The sequence below is a fragment of the Urocitellus parryii genome, chromosome 4 (genome assembly GCF_045843805.1).
Source record: "Urocitellus parryii isolate mUroPar1 chromosome 4, mUroPar1.hap1, whole genome shotgun sequence".
Lineage (NCBI taxonomy): Eukaryota > Metazoa > Chordata > Mammalia > Rodentia > Sciuridae > Urocitellus > Urocitellus parryii.
The window spans coordinates 75,768,833-75,788,228 of NC_135534.1; the positions used below are offsets into that span (position 1 = coordinate 75,768,833).

Consider the following 19,396-nt stretch of genomic DNA (forward strand, 5'->3'; position numbering starts at 1 on the left):
CAATTTCAAAATTACTAAATTAAAAGTAAAATAATAGCTGTGTGTACCAATGAGCAATTCATCTAATACCATATTCACCTAAGCTACTAAAACATAATATTTCAGTTACATTTCTTAGAATTAAACATAAAACAATGAACAATAACAAAAATAGATACATGGTATCTCCCATGTTCCATGCATTATTCTAAGTACTTTACAATTAGTTATTAACTACATCTTTAAGCCTATTGAATAGGAACTATTATCATTCCTGACTTTACAGATGCAGAGAGGTAAAATGGCCTGCTGAAGTTCACAAAGCTGGTAAGCAACAAAGATGAGATTCAAATCCAAGCAATCCAGCTCCAGAATCCATGCTCTCAATTAACTACCCTATACTGCCTCTCAAGAGTTTTGGGGGTGTTAGGTAGTGAAATCAATCTTCATTTTCAAATTGAAAGCTCCTCCCCACTTACCCCCGCAAACTTCACTAAAATGTAATGTTTAAAACAGTACATGTTCTAAAATACAAGGTTCAATTCTGTGGTAATCATATGTTATTACTCTCAATATTCTAAAATGAATTAAGTTGTCTTTACCTTGCAATCCACTTTTATCCAAAAAATTGCTTAAGTTAAACAATGTGTTCCTGGATGCCAAATACTGAATAAAACGCTGGAAAACAAACAAATAATTATATCAAATTAAGGTGCTGCCATCTCACAAACTCTAATCTGAAAATCAGGAGGAGAAATTATGGTTAACACATTCCAATGAGTTTACAAAGTTTCAATTTCTATTTTTTAATTTAAGTTTAAATTTCTCATTCTCACTTATCCCATCAAATAGTTACCAAGACCTAACTAGGAATGTATAAGCCTAATGTCCACAGCTATAGTATTAAAGTCAAAATAATAAAAGGAAATAGATACTTTTAATTAGGAGCCAGTGATTCTCAATTTACTGAAGTGTATTAGGATCATAGCTAATCTCATATGTAGATCTCATCTGTGTTTTATTTATTTACTTGTTTAGTTTTTGTGTGAGCGTTTTGTTACATCTGCTACTCAGTCTAGCCTCAAGCAATCCTCCCACCTTAGCCTCTCAAGTAGCTGGGACTAAGGTGTATACCACAGTGCTCAGTTCACATCTGTATTTCAGTTACCTGTGTCCCAAAATTTTATGGCTTAAAAAAAAAATTCCTAATCATACAGAAGAACAATATTACAGAGAGCCTTTTACACACAGCCCAGGCTAAACACATTAACATATTCACTCCAGATCTTGTCCTAGGATACTTTAAGTTCTTTTGTTTTAAGTTTTTTTTCAATAACAAAACATTATCCATTTCATTGAAGACATATACCTTCAATCTCATTCCTCTCAAGCCCTCTTCAAAAACTGTTTTTGAAGCAAGTATGTATCAAATACTTTTTTGAAGCAAGTATACATCATTTCACATTCTTTTCCACAATTTTTACTACATGTGTAAGTATCTATAAATGTAATCTTGTTTTCTATTTTAAATTTATGGGAACGTTATACTTATTCTTTTGTCATGAATTTTTTAAAAATATTTTTTAGTTGTTGATGGACCTTTATTTTATTTATTTATATGTGGTGCTGAGAATGGAACCCAGTGCTTCACACATGGCTGGGCAAGCACTCTACCACTGAGCCACAACCCCAGCCCGTTGTCATGTATTTTTTTTAAAACATATTTTTTTAGTTGTAGATAGACATAATACATTTACTTTATTTGTTTTTATTTTTAATGTGGTGCCAGATGGTCGAACTCAGTGCCTTACACATGCTAGGCAAGTGCTCTACCACTGAGCCACAACCCAGGCCCTTTTGTCATATTTTTAACTCAAATTTTATTCATTTAATCTATGTGGATCTAGTGTACTCATTCAAATAATGTAGTCCTCCAACAAACTAGTGTCTCATTATGTATTCATTTCTTAATTTACAGATAATTAAGTTCTTTCCAACTTCCACTTTTATTATTAATGGTGCACTAACATCTTTGAACTTGGTCTCATGTGTAACTACTTAAGCAATCTCAGGATATATACTTAGGATTGAAAGTTCATCTTTCCAAAATATTGTCAAAATGTTCTGCACAGTTAGTTTACCACCTTAATTTCCTTTACATACAACTTGTAAAACAGCTAAAGAAATGCATTTCAGCTTCACGTTCTCCCAAGGATTCCTTTTTTATATTTATTTTTAAAACTTTTTAAATACATGCTGAGGCTTATAATAAACTCGGATGTACACAATCACCCCCGACTCAATTATGTTTACCTGAGATTATCCCAAATTAACATACCAGGGCTCTGAAAACCAATTTGTGAATTGAAGATTCATGTTTCATTATCATCCTAATATAATATGTTTCAAAAAGAACTTAAAATATCCTAGGACAATATCAGTATATTTTTTTAGTCTTTGATAATATTCTTCTTAACCACTACATTCTAGAAATGAATTTAAATATTTTAGTTTAATCAACCTAATTCATTCATGTCTTTGGGGATAATAATCTAAATTTTCTTAGTCCTTTCTAAATTCATCATTAACATTTAAATACAAAGACATGGCTTTAGTCAAGTTTTGATCATATATCCAACATTATCCTAATAATACTGAAACTAAGTACCACTTCATCAATCTAGCAAATAAAAAGGCTACACAGATAGTCTAATAACATCTGCCAACAAGAAAACCTCAGAGTTGTACAAGCTAGCATAAAATAGAACACAGTATGAATTTACCTTGCTGCTTAAAGGAAACTAAGAACATAAATTTATCTAAAAACAAAAACAATAAACCACCCTGAAATGCTCTTCCCCTGTCAGTCAACTGTATAGAATGGCAGTCCACTTTCTGTTTTTTCATTATCATCACTGTGCCTCCATACTTAAAACTTGTGAAAGCCATGACCAATTCTGTGTCTCTTTATATGGCACTGTTGTTGGTTATATATGTGGTTTTTTTCTTTTAAAGAATAAACTACATTTATTTGTACACACCCACACCCACCCACCCCCACACACACAGTAAAATAAGCCTGAAATTCTTCAGAATAATTGCAATCTATGTAAACATACTCTAAATAAAATTGAAACTATTAACCCTAGTTAAGAACAAAATGTTTTTAAGTTTACATTTAAGTTAGTATACTCAAACATTTCTACTGGCTCTGAAAACTGGTTATAATAAACTGGAAAGCAATCGAGCAACATATGTCCTAAAAATGGTTGTAAATGTTGAATTACTAATCAAATTTCAAGTAACTAGAAACAATTTTTTTAAATTTAAACTACAAATAAAATTACTCAATGAAGCAATGAATAATCAGAAAATGAAATTTCCAACAAGGGGTATAATCAAGAAAATTGTGAAATAAATTTGAAAAGATACAACAAAAGACAGACAATAATACTTAGATTGTAACATTATACAAATAAGCTAACTATAGCTATTAAAAATTCAAACACCTTTAGACAAGGAGCAGAAGGAAATACCAAAATGAGGAAATAGTAAGATTTGTTGGAATGATCAAGTTTTGGGTAAATTGCTGCTTTAATTTTCTGAACTTCATTAATGCTGCATTGGTATCTGTCAGAGAATAAGAGTTCATGAGAAACGCTCAAAGTAACAAGTGATGCATGTCACAAAGTTATGCTCAAAAATCTAATACCAACAACTAAAGTCCCTCTTTATCTCTATGAGAGCTTTCTTAGGCTGCATTTTAAAAATTCTAATAGCAATATATGTTTATCTCCTTTCATTCAACTGTTCTTAGTTCCTTTTGACACAACTTGACAAATAAAGTACAGTAGGCTGAGAAGACTACTGAAGGCTAAAAACCAAAAATTGGCTATTATCCTATCACAGAAAATAAGACAACTCTCCAAACAGAAAATTGCAAAAACTTTTATGTCTTGTTACCCTTCTAAGCAACAAAGTCTTCAGGGACACCTTTCTGTTAAGAAAGGTATCTGCAATCAGTACCTCTCAGCAAAATGCCAACTTAATCCTCAATATCATATTGAAATATATAAAGTACTTCCACAACCATATGAGATCAAACAGAAATCTGACTGGGCTATAATAAAACATCAAGTGGACATAGATGAATCTCCAATCTGTAAATGAGGATTGTAGAGATCAGTCCTGCTCCTGAAACTTATCTCTTAAAATTATCTTTTCTTCTTGATCGCATTATTTAATCATCTATACTCTGATCCATATTCTGCTTTCTACACCATCTTTCCTTGAACTGCAGGGTCTACAAGTATATTCCTGGCTGTACATGTTGCCCTTTTTATATATATTTCAGTTGCTGAAGTTATTGGTGAAGTTTCAGTGTGAAACAAGCTAAATTACCATCACATCAATACACTTGTTAACCAAAAATTCTTACCTCATTTCCATACACCATCAGATGGTGAGTTGTAATGAGAGATTTGAAGACCACCACCCAACTACTGTTAGTAGTTCTTTCAAATAAACTGTCTGCCAACTGTGGGATGTTCACATTCATCTCATTTGTGCACTGAATTAAGTCTGCAATTAAAAAAAATAGAAGATTAATTTACTCTCTGGTTTTAATTTACTGTTAATGCCAGACTGGCATATAAACGTGAAAAATTCAACAAAGTGGAACAACAGACAGATTGGAGAATTTAAAACTCTTTCAGGAGAGTAACTGAGACACCATAAAGAAGCAGGTACTGATTAGAATTATTTAAGTGATCAATAATATGAGAAAGTGAATCAAACGTTTTTAGGGAATAATTCATCCTCAAGTGCTTTATTTACCTCAGAAGGACCTGTTTCAAGAAGGCCTTGAGGGATTTCTAGTTCTCTTACTATTAAAAACTGTTAAAGTTTGTAATAATACTGGTATTATTCATTCTTTTAATATTAAGTTGTTAAGTAAAAATTTATCTTTAAAAATATTTTTAAAGAAATCATTTATAAAAAGATCTGAACAAACTGAAGGTCAGCTACCTTTACTAATACCTGCCCTAGAGCACTGTGTGCACTAAGAGGAAGATAACAGAGCAGACTTTTGTTCTGTGATTGGGTAGGAACTCTGAGTTTGTTTATGTAAAATATTTCTCATTATTCTTTCCCCTCAATTTTCCTGAGTTAGCTCAGGTATCAGTTGATACCAACTATTTAATGCTAATAATTGGAACTGACAATGAAAAATTTCTTACTGCATGAATTTGGCAATCAGCAATGAGTCAGACTTATACAGCATTACTTTGAAAACTGTTGAACCAATAAAAGTTCCAATTTCACATTTCAAATTCAAAAGCATTACTATAAAATAGGCAAACAACTGTTTTCAGCACCAAAACTGGGTGGGGTGGGGAGATTCTCAATGAACCTACAGTCTACTTAAAGGCAATGAGTAGAAGACCAAAAAATGAGTATAAAATATGATGTATAACTATCTCGGCTCTAACTACCATTAAAGGAAAAAAATTAAGTTACATGTGAGTCATTAGTAATGTGTCCACTTTTAAAATCTTCAGTCCATAATGATTAACAATGAATTCAAGGGATCTAACTTGATTGCTAGAAGTGACAATATAAGTAAGAACATTTATATCTTATGATCTTTCAAAATGTTTGCTCTGGTAGGTCCAATTAATATACAGAGTAACAAATGCTAAACAATTGCATTTCGCAGCTACCCTGGCCAACACTGCTTAAAGAACAAAGCACAAAGCAGTCAAACAGAGTCTGCCCATGGATCAGCAGAATGACAAAAGGTTTTCACAATTCAGACTATTTGCAACAAAAATTAAATAGCACATTCAACTTAAGCATGTATGCTTCTGAGAATTAAAAAATAAAATTTTATCTGCCTTCCCTTAATCTTCATGGTACTTCATACCAACAATTCTATGACACGGAACATATTTGCACTCGTCTCCTTTCAAATACACTCTACTAAGGGCAAAGCCTACCTTTGCTCATTTTAATCTTTTAACATTTCAAATACATCATCAAAATTCTGATGTTACTTTCTTTTTCATTATAAAAAGCTATATTCCTGGCTTCTCTTTTCCCCTTTACATTTAGCCTTATAGGCCTTGAAAGTTCTATATTCTTCCAGAAACCATCCTGATAAAATATTTAATTCTTAAATGTAGTAGCTACTTCCTTGCAATGGCATCAATAGTGATTTTACTCCTCAAGAATATTTTTTCTTTCAAAATTTAACCTGTCACAAAATTTGTTATAATAATTCCAAAAGTGCTCCTACCTCTGTGTGTATGTATGTATCCCCAAGATCACATTAGTAACCAAATCATTTTGATTCAACCTCCTAAACTTCTTAGAACACCCATTTTCTTCTTTTCATTCCAGTGCCAAAGCCAAAACTGAGATCTTATTTATTTAACAAGAGAATATGTGCTACCCACCTTGAAGGCATTCAGAAATTGGGGAATGAGAATTATCACGATGGAATTTTACTGGCATTAATATTAAAGAGGGAAATTAACTATCCTGCAATACACCAGAAATACTCCAAAATTAAAGACTGGCCCCTGAGCTGACTGGTCTCCTTTGGATTAACCTGATTTGGGGTCTTGCCAATTCCACATCTCTAACCATTCTCCTAAACTGGAACTGGCCACAGAATGACCTATAATACAACACTGTCACAGTCTAATCTAAATGATATCCCTAATGCCTAACCGATGGGGAAAATACCTCCTGCCCTCCATATGCTCCTTGAATCTTAGCCTCTAACACAGAACCACTTTCCAGTTTTCTGTGATATGCCTTCTACTTCATACCTGAATCTGATCATTCCTGCAAAAGACTTCCTATTTAGTGAAGCCTTTCCCTCCATAGACCCTCCAATGTCACTAAAATTGACATATTAGTTCACACTATAAAATCATTTTTCCACACTACAGTTATTTACTTCTAAATAATACTCTTCTACTAGAGACCTTAAAATCTATAAATGTTTTATTCTTCATCAGAGGTAAATTGATTGCTAAGATTAGTCCATGCCTTACAAGGATACAGATTTGTTTCAACTACAGTATTATTTACCTATATAAACAACATGATCTACAATGTATGTATATATACTATACTATATCAAGTATCAAATGTGTGTATATATACACATATATTTGTTGGGAGCCATTCTCACACGTGATCGGGTGCCTCCCGTTGAGGGTCTGAGGCACTTTGGCACATGTCGAAGTTTTTCCCGTCCCTCTCCTGATGAGAGAGCCCATCCGTGTGGGGGTGTGCCTGACCACTGACCCGGGGGACCCAATCGCTGACCCTGACCTTGGAGTGCAGCCCCCCCTCAACCTTCATTGGATGGAATTCTCCCCTGAATCTCTGGTTCCCTAATAAAAGGCTACTCCCGGCGTGCTCGCTCTCTCTCCTGCTAGCCCTGAGTAATCCTTGCTGCCCTGCTGGGCGGCTAGAGGAGCGAACCAGAGAGGGGAGCCGTCTCGGACCTAGCAATAGAATTAAGGTAATTGAGTCTTGTGTTTTTATTTCGATCTCGTCTAACTAACTTTATGCCTAGAACCTCATTAATGAAACCACTGCGCAGGTCGCGTGGTAGATATATTTATACAAATTTCCCTTTGTGATCTGTTCTCCCCTCTGCGGGCCTTTGCTTCAGCTATACCAATACCTTCCTTCACAATGCTGAGCAGATGCTAAGCACTGTTACCTTGGATACTTGGCACTGTTTTTTCTTCTGCATAGAATCCTCTTTTCCCAAGTATTTGCTTGCTCCCTCATTTTATTCCTATAGATCTATGCTGATATGTCACCTTATCAGATAAACTTCCTTGAATATTTATACAAAATAACAAAGCCTTAAAGACTACCTCCAAATGCTCAATATTACCCTTAGTCTACTTCATTTTGCCCCAAAGCATGTACTTCTACATAACTCATCTTAATTTAATATATGTATTTCGCTACTAAAATGTTTTTAAGTCCCATGTGGGCAGGATTGTTTTGTTTTCTACCTCACATAAAGTGGTCATTCTTTGTTTTTGTTGTTGTTCTAAATAAATACATTTGTTTTAGTATGCATATGGACACTTACTCTGATATTTTAAGAAAGTATCCAAAACAGTATTTCTTACATAGACTAAACCAACATTCTACAACTATTAGTACAATCTGTTATTCCCCCAAAATTGAAAAACAAACCTAAGGCCAATACATGTGCAAATTTTCAAATTTCAAGTTAAAGAAGATATAACAAATAGAAGTTTTCATTGTAATACTTTTTATATAAACTGCATTGTGGCCACCTGTAATCCCAGCTGCTTAGGAGGTTGAGGTAGGAGAATTACAAGTTTAAAGCCAGCCTCAGCAACTTAGCAAGACCCTATCTCAAAATTAAAAAGGCCAGAACATGATTCGATAATTAAGAAAGAGCCCCTGGGTTCAATCCCTGGTACCATAAATAAATTAAAAAATAAGCTACAGTAGGCTTACATATGACCATATTAAATCTGAAGTATAAATCCGCAGGCTAAAAAACACTTTACAGGGCTGGGGTTGTAGCTCAGTGGTAGAGTACTTGCCTTGCATGTGGAAGGTACTGGGTTTAATCCTCAGTACCACATAAAAATAAAGGTATTATGTCCATCTACAACTAAAAACACATTAAAAAAAACTTCACATATTATAGAACAGGAAAAATAAGAATTCATGCCGAGATTATGAGTCAAAATAGATCAAATACAAAACCAAAGTTGTACAAATGTTACTGCGGGTAAGGACATTACTAAATAAAGTTACATAAACTCTGCAGTATATACTTTCCCATAGTATTTTAACTCAACCAGTAATTTTCTCCATGCAGTTATTTCTCCTCTGCACAATATTCCTACCACAGTGGTAACCTGAAAATTCTTCCAAGTTTGATCTCCAACAACTCAGGAGGGAAATGTTTTCCCCACCTCTGACTAACCAAAAGCAAATTGCTCTAAACAAAGATCATAAAATAAATACAATGAGAATATCAGTAGTTACTGCTTGTCCTACTCTCTTTTTTTTTTTTTTTGGTGCTAGAGATTGAACCCAGGGCCTTGTGCATGCAAGGCAAGCACCCTACCAACTGAGCTATATCCCCAACTTGTCCTACTCTTACTTCAGGAGAAAATATTTCTTAAAAGGCAAAAACTCAGCAACAATTTCCCTTACTAATCAAAAAGGTTTCAGAATGATACCCTATATCTTCCTTTATTTACCTTGAGAATATAAAAACTGAAGTATCTTTTTGAATATTCCATGAACAATCCCAAATCTCACACTCAAAAAAATAAGTAACACATGGCATGTATGTTCAAACAATGAGAACATCTAGCATGAAGAAAGAGCATGAAGAAACTAGGCCAACCACTACAACAAAATAGAGAAGCCAGACACAGTGGCGCTCACCTGTGATCCCAGCACCTGGAGAAGCTGAGACAGGAGGATCATGAGTCCAAAGCCAGTCTCAGCAAAAGTGAGGGGCTAAGTAACTCAGTGGGACCCTGTCTCTAAATTAAAATAAAAAACAGGGCTGAGAATGTAGCTCAGTGGCCAAGTGACTTTTGAGTTTGATCCCCAGTACCCAAAAAAAAAAAAAAAAAAAGAGAGAGAGAGAACCAACTCCTACCATACAAACAAAACACTCTCATTTTTAATACTTAATGTCCCCCCAACAATGTCTGAGTTAGAGAAAGCAGATGTTAATTAACTAAGTTTATGTAGGAAATGTTCTTATCCAGTTAAGGTCACAGGAACTCATTAAAAAGTGACAGATTTATGACTAGAATTAATTTTTGTAACTACTTTAAAACATGCAAAGTGAAAGTTCAATTTACTACCCAATTTAAAGCAACTCTTAAATTTTTTACTTAAAAACAAAACCAAAAGAAAAACAATGAAAGCACAAAATAGTACATTCATATTTAAGGGAAAATTTTCAGCAAAGTACAAAAAATTCAGACCAGTTACCAGATAGTTAAATTAAGCTCATAACCACATTCTTAGTGCTGATCACCAGTTTATACTGACCTCCTCAGGCAGAGTTCACAAACTTTTTAGAAACTTAAGTTAGGGAAGAGTTCACTTTTACAGAAAGCAAGGCAACCCGGACAGTGGCATGATGCACCACTAGAATACAGTGTTACTGAATTCCCTGGTAAAGAGGCACTTAATCATTAGGTTCTAAAAAACAACTATGCTGGGGCTGGAGTTGTGGCTCAGTGGCAAAGTGCTCACTAGCACGTGTGAGGCACTGGGTTCAATCCTCAGCATCACATAAAAATAAATAAAATAAAATTATTGTATCCATCTACAACTACAAAATATTTAAAAAAAAAGAAATTATAGGAACCAGGGTTGTAGCTCAGTGGTAGACTGCTCACCTAGCACACGTGAGGCACTGGGTTCAAACCTCAGCACCACATAAAAATGAAATAAAGATATATGTCCACCAAAACTAAAAAATAAATATTAAAAAGAAACTATGCTAATACCCAAGTCAGATTTTCTAAAACATTAGCCTGGCTAAAAACAGTTTGAACCAACATTTCATAATCATTTAACCAAATGCTAGTATTCCTTTCAAAGGGGTTATTTTGAAGGATAACCTTTTATACTGGGTTTTTGGGGGGACTGGGGATTAAATATACACCCCCAAGCATTATACCAATAATCTGTACCTATGTATAGGTACTACCACAATGAGGTCTACTATGAACCTAAAGGCTTTTGGGCTATAAAGATAATAGGCCAAAAGATAGTTATAGCCCAAAAGATAATCTTTTTGTAATTGCCCCCACAGGGCAATTACCAGGCAAGATGGTGAATGCTTATAATCCTAGTGGCTCAGGAAGCTGAGGCAATGAAATCACAAGTTCAAAGTCAGCCTCAACAACTCAGCAATCCTAACCATGTATCAAAATAAAAAATAAAGGGTGGGGGGACCGTGGCTAGGGATGCAGCTCAGAGGTTTAAGCACCTCTAGGTTCACTCCTTGGTACCAAAACAAAAAACAAAACAAAACAAAAACCCAATTGACTTTAGTAATTGGAGATATACCCTATTTGGATGGCAAATTACACAGTTAATCAAATATCACTTCACTGATCACATCTCTGAAATATTTCCTGAATGGGAATATAAATAAAAAGAACAAATACCAAAAAATAGAAAATGGTTTCTAAGATTTTGACATAAAGTGTCAATGTTTTTTCATATAGCAAAAATTTTAAATTATTTAACATTAGAAAATGTTCAAGTTGAAATCAGACTTAAACTAATGAAAAATAGACACATTTTTCTCTACATAAATGTCAAAATGTCTACGAAATTAAATAAACAGTTTTATTTCTTACTCTATCAATTTTTTTTTCTGTAAGAAATCAGAAAAAAATTATGGTCCAAATTAAGAACTCCTAAAATTTTATCTTTAAATTTCGTGGGGTTACTGTCAAGAACACAGTACTATATGTTTATTTTTATATAATTTCATTAGAATTAACTTAAAAATATGCTCATTACAAACTGACTTCTACCTTAAGAAATTTATCTAACCAACATATTAACTGGGTAATGACAAAGTATATGAAATACTGAATACAAGTGTCAGGAATTGTGTTACTATGAAAAGAAGAAAGAGGGACATTTAGGTTATTTTTTATTGTCTCAAAAGACAAGCCAGACAAGATGGTACATGCTATCCTAGCTCAGGAAAGGATGGGGAAGTTCATGCAGGGTGATCACAAGTTCCAGGTCAGCCTGGAGAACTTAATGAGACCCTGTCTCAAAAATTTAAAAAGGAGCTGGGGACATAGCTCAGTGATTGAGTGCCCCTGGGTTCAATCCCCACTTCTGCAAATTAAAAAAAAAAAAATTAATGAAATTTAACAAACAAGACATGTACATGTATAAAAAGTAGTAATATTCTATTTAGTCTAATTTTTGGTGTGGAAATAATTTGGAAGAACTGTTAGCAACCTACAGATAGCAATTGTTTTTTCAGGTTTTTGCTAACCCACATTTCTGTCTGGCCACTACAGTGACAATATAAACTGCTTTAATAGAAAGACTACTTCAAGGAGAGGACATAAAGTTTCTTAAAAAAGGCATATTTCTGGCTGGCAAAGGACCAACATTCTTTTTATCTGTAGCAAAGGAAAGGAGAAAAAGGAACATACAGAGAAAAAAAGAATTCAGTTGGAACTTAGATATACAAAGCCAGTCCTTTTTAGTATCTGGTTGGAATTGCACCTCTTAAGTCATGGCTGAACATAAGCCAAATTTACAGAACTGCTTTTACATCAACTTTAAAAGTACAAAATAAATTCTTTTAGTTAATGGAGTCATTATGTAACTGCCCTAAAATTTTAATCAACACACAAAGCATCATTTTCAAATAATCCCAACCTACTATCTTAAAATGTTATCATTATTTCTTCATTGGTCTCTTCACCCACTACTATGACATAAATATAAAAAAAAACTACAACAAAAGCAAAATCTGTAAGTTGTGAAAATGCTCTACAGAAAAATATACTTTTAGAATACTCTCAGGATTCATTGCCACTGACTGACATGTTCTAGTCAAAGAATTGCCTACCTCCTTCATTATCAAAATGTTTTCACCTACCATGTAAGCCTTCCTAATATAAGATCTGAAAGCTTACCTAGGACTGCTTTTTGGCATTCTGGTGTGCTCTGCATTCCTAACACTAGGTGGCAGACTGAACAGAGAAACCACAAAAGCTGGCAAGAAAAGAGATGGGTTCAGGCTCATCTATGGAAAACTTCCCTAATGTTGAGATTGTTTAGGATTCCATTCTACTGCTCTGAAATGGTGATTTCCAAACCCAGACACCTTCATTTCACCCCAGATTCCAAATAAGGATCTCAGAGATGAGGAAAAATTATACTTTTTAAGCACTCCCTCAAAGATTTATGGTTTCTATGTTGATTTTTATCAGAAAATATGACAACAAAAACTTCATAGAATAAAAACTCATCACTTAATAAAAAATTAATACTTTTTTATTTAAATGGAATATAAAAACAAAATAAAAGCATTACAGTGTTCTAACAAAAAAAAAAATAAAGTGGCTTTCTCTTCTTTGAAGATTTGAAGTTTCGGAATTAATAATCACACCTACAGGAAAGAAAACATAGTAAGTATCAAGTAATTTAAAAGCAAATTTTGTATGTCAATATACAGACTATTTCTTTCTATTCTAAGAACTCACTAGTAATTCATTAGCTTAATTAGGAGATAATTACCAGGAGTCTCAAAAACAATCTAGAACTAGATCAGAAACACAAAACCTGCTTCCCTAAGCAAAATGAAAGGTCAACTAATAATACACTATGAGCACTGTACTTACCTCCTCCAAAGGTGTAAACCAGAATATTCCAGAGAATGAAGAGCACAAAAAAAGGACTGAAAGAATTCTCCTTAATTCCAACAAGACCAGGAAAAAGGAACCAAAGCTCGAGAGGCTCTGTAAATGCAGATTAGAGTACTACAGAGAAAAAAAAAATTATCTGGAGAAGAGTGTTATTAGTTGGGAATAACCAAGTGTCCGGGGTTTATTTATTTAATTTTGGGGGGGAGGAACGGTTCTGGTTCATACATATTGTCCCAGTGTCACATTTACCCTTATAAGTGACACAGTTTAGATAACAAATTATATACCACTTTAGTTATAAGTGGCCTAATAAAAGTTTAGATGTAGGTAAGGAATTAATAATATACAACCACTATCTACTCCTGGTGTACATTCATTTTTCTAAGAGCTCTATATTCTGGTTTATCTCCAGCTTCCCTAAAACACAAACTTGCCTCTGTTCTATCCACTTTGTCATCTCATGAACATTATTTAACCTTAACTGCTGGTCCTATTTTTTCACATTTGGAAAATCATCTAATCTCTAATATCAAAGAAAACTTCTATAGAAATAATGTACACATTTCTTCTCAGAAAATCAAATATGGTCTTCTGGGGAGTTTGAGACATTAGAATGTTTCATATCTATGCTCAAAAATACTTCACACTTAAAAAACATGAAAATGGTCCCAACTAATCAAATCATCCCATTTTTGTGTTAATCAATAAGACAATTCATTACTTTGTTAAAATAAATTCTCAAGAAATGTTTGTCTCCTTGTATCCTCCACAATGAGGATACAAGTGCCTTGTACACATGTTCATATGATGCTATAAATATTTGTGAATTCCATGGCTGAAACAAAAATCCAAATTTTCACTCATAAGACCGGAGTGGGGGTGGGGGAGTAACAACAGGCAAAAACTCTTCCCTGCAGACAAGGTAATATTATTCTCCAACAGCCAAGCCCAATGTCTATAAGTCATGTCCTCTCTTAACAATTTAAATTCTGCCTAGTCAGAGGGAATAATGGATTGTAGTTAGCTTCTCTGCCAGTCTCCCACACCCAGAAAACACAAGCTCTATTCCATATCCCCAGTGCAATTAGAACAAGGAAAATCTTTATACTCAACCTTCTTGAAGCCTTGCAAACTTCAGTAAAAACAAAGAGAAATCCCACTTATTCTAAAAATATTCATTACATAGTATAATATGACAAATAGTATATTAAGAGTTAGAACTATACAAAACAGTGGTTGAATAAAACTCCTGTTATCACAGGGCTTATATACTAGAAAGGGAAGACAATCAGTGAACTAATATATGCTAGTAACTGCTAAGGATTTCTTAGCACTTAGAAGATGATGGTATGTGTTTGGGGGAGGCTGCTATTTACACATGATAATCAGAGAAGGAGTCCCAGATTTAAAAAGACAACAGTGGTAGTGTCACCAGTGGCCTAGAGGCCTGTGGAACTAACCACCAAAATTAATTACAACCTTTCAAATAGCAGGGAAATGTAGTAGCACCCCATTCATTCTATACCTCACATCTCTGCTTCACCCATGACAAACCAAAGACAGTGAATAGGATCTTCATCTCTAATTTTGCAAAGTCTCTAGTTTTATGTAGATGGTAAGCAGAGACAGAGGAAATCTCAACTGTTTATTATACATTTTCAAATTAAAACAATGTGCTTACTTTAAATGAGTCAAAATTTACATCAGTCATTGATTACACTTTATTAAGTGCAATAACTATAGCAAGTAGGCATCAAGTTCACTAACCAACAAGCAAAAGCCCTTTCTAAAAACATCACTTTCAAATTGCTAGAAATAGTAATGATGCAGTTGGAAACAGTAAGCAGCACCTCTCTACATGGCTTTAAGTTGGGAAATAATGTTCTGTAAGTGGAAAAGATGAGCAATCTATACTTACTGGTAAATTACTATAAAATAAAGCAAAGTAGTTTTCCTATTAAGTTTAAACTTAAATTTTTTAATTTCTAAAAGAAATAATCACTTGGGCTGGGGATGTGGCTCAAGTGGTAGCGCGCTCGCCTGGCATGCGTGCGGCCCGGGTTCGATCCTCAGCACCACATACCAACAAAGATGTTGTGTCCGCCGAGAACTAAAAAATAAATATTAAAAATTCTCTCTCTCTCTCTCTCTCTCTCTCTCTCTCTCTCTCTCTCTCCTCTCTCACTCTCTCTTAAAAAAAAAAAAAAAAAAAAAAAGAAAGAATCACTAGCAGACACAAAAAACTCCCATCCTCATAAACTTATTACCACACAACTCTTCCTATAAAATTCCATGACCCAGGGCTGGGGTTGTGGCTCAGCAGTAGAGCGCTCACCTAGCATGTACGAGGCTCTGGGTTTAATCCTCGGCAACACATGATTAAATAAATAAAATAAAAGGTATTGTCCAACTAAAACTAAAAAATAAATATTAAAAAAATTTGTATGGCCCACATTCCCTTGTTTCTAGTATAAAAATTAGTCACTTCATTTCCTAATAAATGACTTTCTTAAGACATTATAAAATACCTTCTGAGATAAATATCTTAAAAGCTACCAAAATTAAAATGAACATGTTACTGTTTTAAACTTAAAAATCCCATGTAAATTATACCTTGATAACAATTTAAGGGAAAGAATATATCCATTCAAATCTAAAAATCCAAGTTTTGGTCATCAAAAAGTCTTTGTTGCTATAGGGCAACAAAGTTATTCCAGACTATACACCAATAAAGAATTTGGTACATTTTATTTAAATTTAAACATTGAAAATAAAGTGTTATTTGATTCCCTATATGTTTAAAAGCCATCAACTACCAGTTATGGTGGCACACGCCTATAATACCAGAGACTCAGGAGGCTGAGGAATAAGGTTTGCAAGTTAAAAGCCAGACTGGACAACATACCATGAGACCCTATCTCAAAATAAAAAATTTAAAAAGCATGGGGTGGGGGGCTTTGGGATGGGGATGTAGCTCACCCCTGGGTTCAATCCCTAGTACTGCAAAAATAAATAAATAAAAGTAAAGCCATCAGTCTAGTATGAGACAGCAAAAACTTAAAAGAACTCAAAATATGTCTGAAAATGTGTTACTCATCTATTAAAAGTTAGAAACAATCGCAACTTATTATGCATACTGTAGTGTTAATTATAAACTTGTTTTCCCCTTTAAAATAATTTATTTATTTTAAAATAAAATAAAATTATTATCTTAATAAACAGCATTTTGAGAAACAGATCTATACTGCTAAAAAATTTAGAAACAACAACAACAAATATTTAGAAACAAATGTAACATCACTTACTATGTGGTACCTAATATCTTCAGTGGGTTTTTCTTTTCTTTAGTTCTGCTACTATGTCTTACCACAGTAATGATGCAGAGATGCTAACAATAAAAACACCTTAAGATTAAAACTGTTGGGGCTGGGATTGTGGCTCAGCAGTAGAGCGCTCGCCTAGCACGGGTAGGACCCAGGTTGGATCCTCAGCACCACATAAAAATAAAGGCATTGTGTTGTGTCCATCTACACCAAAAAAATATAAATATTTAAAAAAAGATTAAAACTGTTGATTCTTTCATGCCATGTATTTATCTATACATAAATAAATAATGTTACATACATATTTTCAAACACCAAATTCTACCTGTGGGTATACATGTGAAGAGTCCCTTAATTAGTGAAAGGGTATATATTTTTCTTGGCTTGCTATGGGAAAGAAAGCAATATAAATCTTCCGTGGTCTACACAAATACCAAGAAAAATTTAACTACCTTTCTACCATCATTCTACAATACCAAGCTTTTAACCACCTCCTTTTCTGCCAGGGTGTCAAAGATTCCCCCCAAAATAATTATTTTCAACTAAAATGCTTATACTATGAATATTTCAAGTTAATCCTTTCCTAAACTTGGTGAAAACTGGAGAACATTAACTAGCTTTTTCTTTTGCTGTTGTTATTAGATACCTTTCAGAATGACTGAGATTGGCAGGTGAGGAAAAGGGATTTCCATTTTTAGCCATTTCTATGAGATACTCCTTTAAATTTCATCTCTCCCTATCAGAAATTTTCTAACTCACACTTCTTGGCAGTCTATCCTAAGTGCTATTCATTTCTAATCTCTGCCTCAACAACAATAAGGATGCTAATTTCACCATTACTAATGTTCTGCTCTAGGATGTCCTTCTACTTCCATGTAAGGTCCCATTCATTTTCATGTGACAGGATGATAACAGGACCAAGAGACATATCAGAATAAGCAAAAGATCTAGAATCAAATTCCATATTCACTACTAACCATCATAGCATTATGACTTGAGTAATGTTAGTCACTGAGTTTCAAACTCCACATATTAAAAATGGAACACTAATACTTAATTTGAACAATATCCTTTTTATTTTTTTGGTACCAGGGATTGAATTCAGGAACACTCAAATCACTGAACCACATCCCCAGCCCTTTTTGTATTGTATTTAAAGATAGGGTCTCAATGAGTTGCTTAGTGCTTCACTTTTGCTGGGGCTGGCTTTGAACTGCCATCCTCCTGCCTCAGCCTCCTGAGCTGCTGGGATTACAGGCATGTGCCACCACACCCAGCCTGAACAACATCTTTGACTAAAATCTATCTTTAGGTACTTTAAATTATAAGCTTTAAAGCACCTTTACTAATATAAGATATTGTTGTTTTTATTTAGCATCTTATTTTATTGATGTTTTCCCTCATTTTGGTAGACTATTCCTCCCCGTGATTTTCCCCACATGATATTATAAAACCACATCAAACTCAATGACTCCTGGAAAACCTCTGAAGTCCAACTTCTTCTTCAACTGTTATGGTTCAGATGAGGTGTCCCTTCAAAAGCTCACATGTGAGATGATGCAAAAAGGTTCAGAGGAGGTTGGGAGAGTCTTGACACAATCAGTAGATAAAAAGCCCAGATCATTCTGGCATCCTGACCCTGATAGGGATTAACTGGTAACTGAAGTGGTAGGGTTTGGCTGGCAAAAGTGGGAATTGGGCATGGCTTTGGGGTATACATTTGATTCTGGACAAGTGGAGTATCTCTCTGCTTCCTGATAATGTGAGCTACTTCCCTCTGCCACTCTCTTCCGCAATGATCTTCTGCCTCACCAAGATCCCCCAGGAAAGCAGCCAGCCTTCTATGGACTAAGACCTCTGAAACCATGAGCCCTCAAATAAATTTCCTCTTCTACAATTGTTCTGATCAGGTCCTTTATTCTCAGCAGCTTCAACTGAGAAGTGTTACAGTAGGTACCTGTCACTCAAAACTAGCAAAATAGACTAGGTGCACTGGCATTTGTGTATAACCCAGCTATTCAGGAGGTTAACTTTGTAGAAGGATCCCAAACTCAAGGCCAGCCAGGGCAACAGAGCAAAACCTGTCTCAAAAACAATAAAAAGGTCTTGAGGGGGGCTGGGGATGTGGCTCAAGCAGTAATGTGCTCGCCTGGCATGCGCGGGGCGCTAGATTTGATCCTCAGCACCACATAAAAATAAAAAAATAAAGATGTTGTGTCCACGGAAAACTAAAATATAAATATTAAACAAATTCTCTCTCTCTCTCAAAAAAAAAAAAAAATGGTCTTGAGGATACAGCTCAGTGGCAGAGCACCCCTTGGGTTCAATCCCCAGTACTACAAAGAAGAAAAAAAAGATTGAAGGAAAATTGAAAGTAGCAAAATATTAACACAAACTAGTGGCTGTGCTGAAACAATAGGTTCTTCAAGCAGTAATCTTTGCATTAAAGGAATGGGTGAAGATATCCATTCATCATATTTATTCCTTCTCTTCCCCATTCCAAATGGTGTGAGTGTAGTCATCACCTTCTCTAATTATCCTAAAAATCACACAATCTCTGTGTTTAGCTGACAGCAAAACTAACTCCTAATACAGACAGTAACCACTTCTTATTTGCCTCACTTTATCATA

The 19,396-nt window shown here is 34.4% G+C and overlaps 1 protein-coding gene across 13 annotated transcripts in view; it reads right to left on the reverse strand.

The window, feature by feature from the left end:
• Picalm (phosphatidylinositol binding clathrin assembly protein) overlaps positions 1-19,396 on the reverse strand; it is a 100,386-nt gene that overhangs the window by 62,943 nt on the left and 18,047 nt on the right. For all 13 annotated transcript variants that reach the window (XM_026384669.2, XM_026384667.2, XM_026384668.2 and 10 more), the window contains exons 2-3: positions 4,418-4,560; positions 582-657 (exon numbers count right to left, since the gene is read on the reverse strand). In XM_026384669.2, coding sequence (XP_026240454.1) covers positions 582-657; positions 4,418-4,560 — 219 coding nt within the window. The remainder of the gene's footprint in view (positions 1-581; positions 658-4,417; positions 4,561-19,396) is intronic.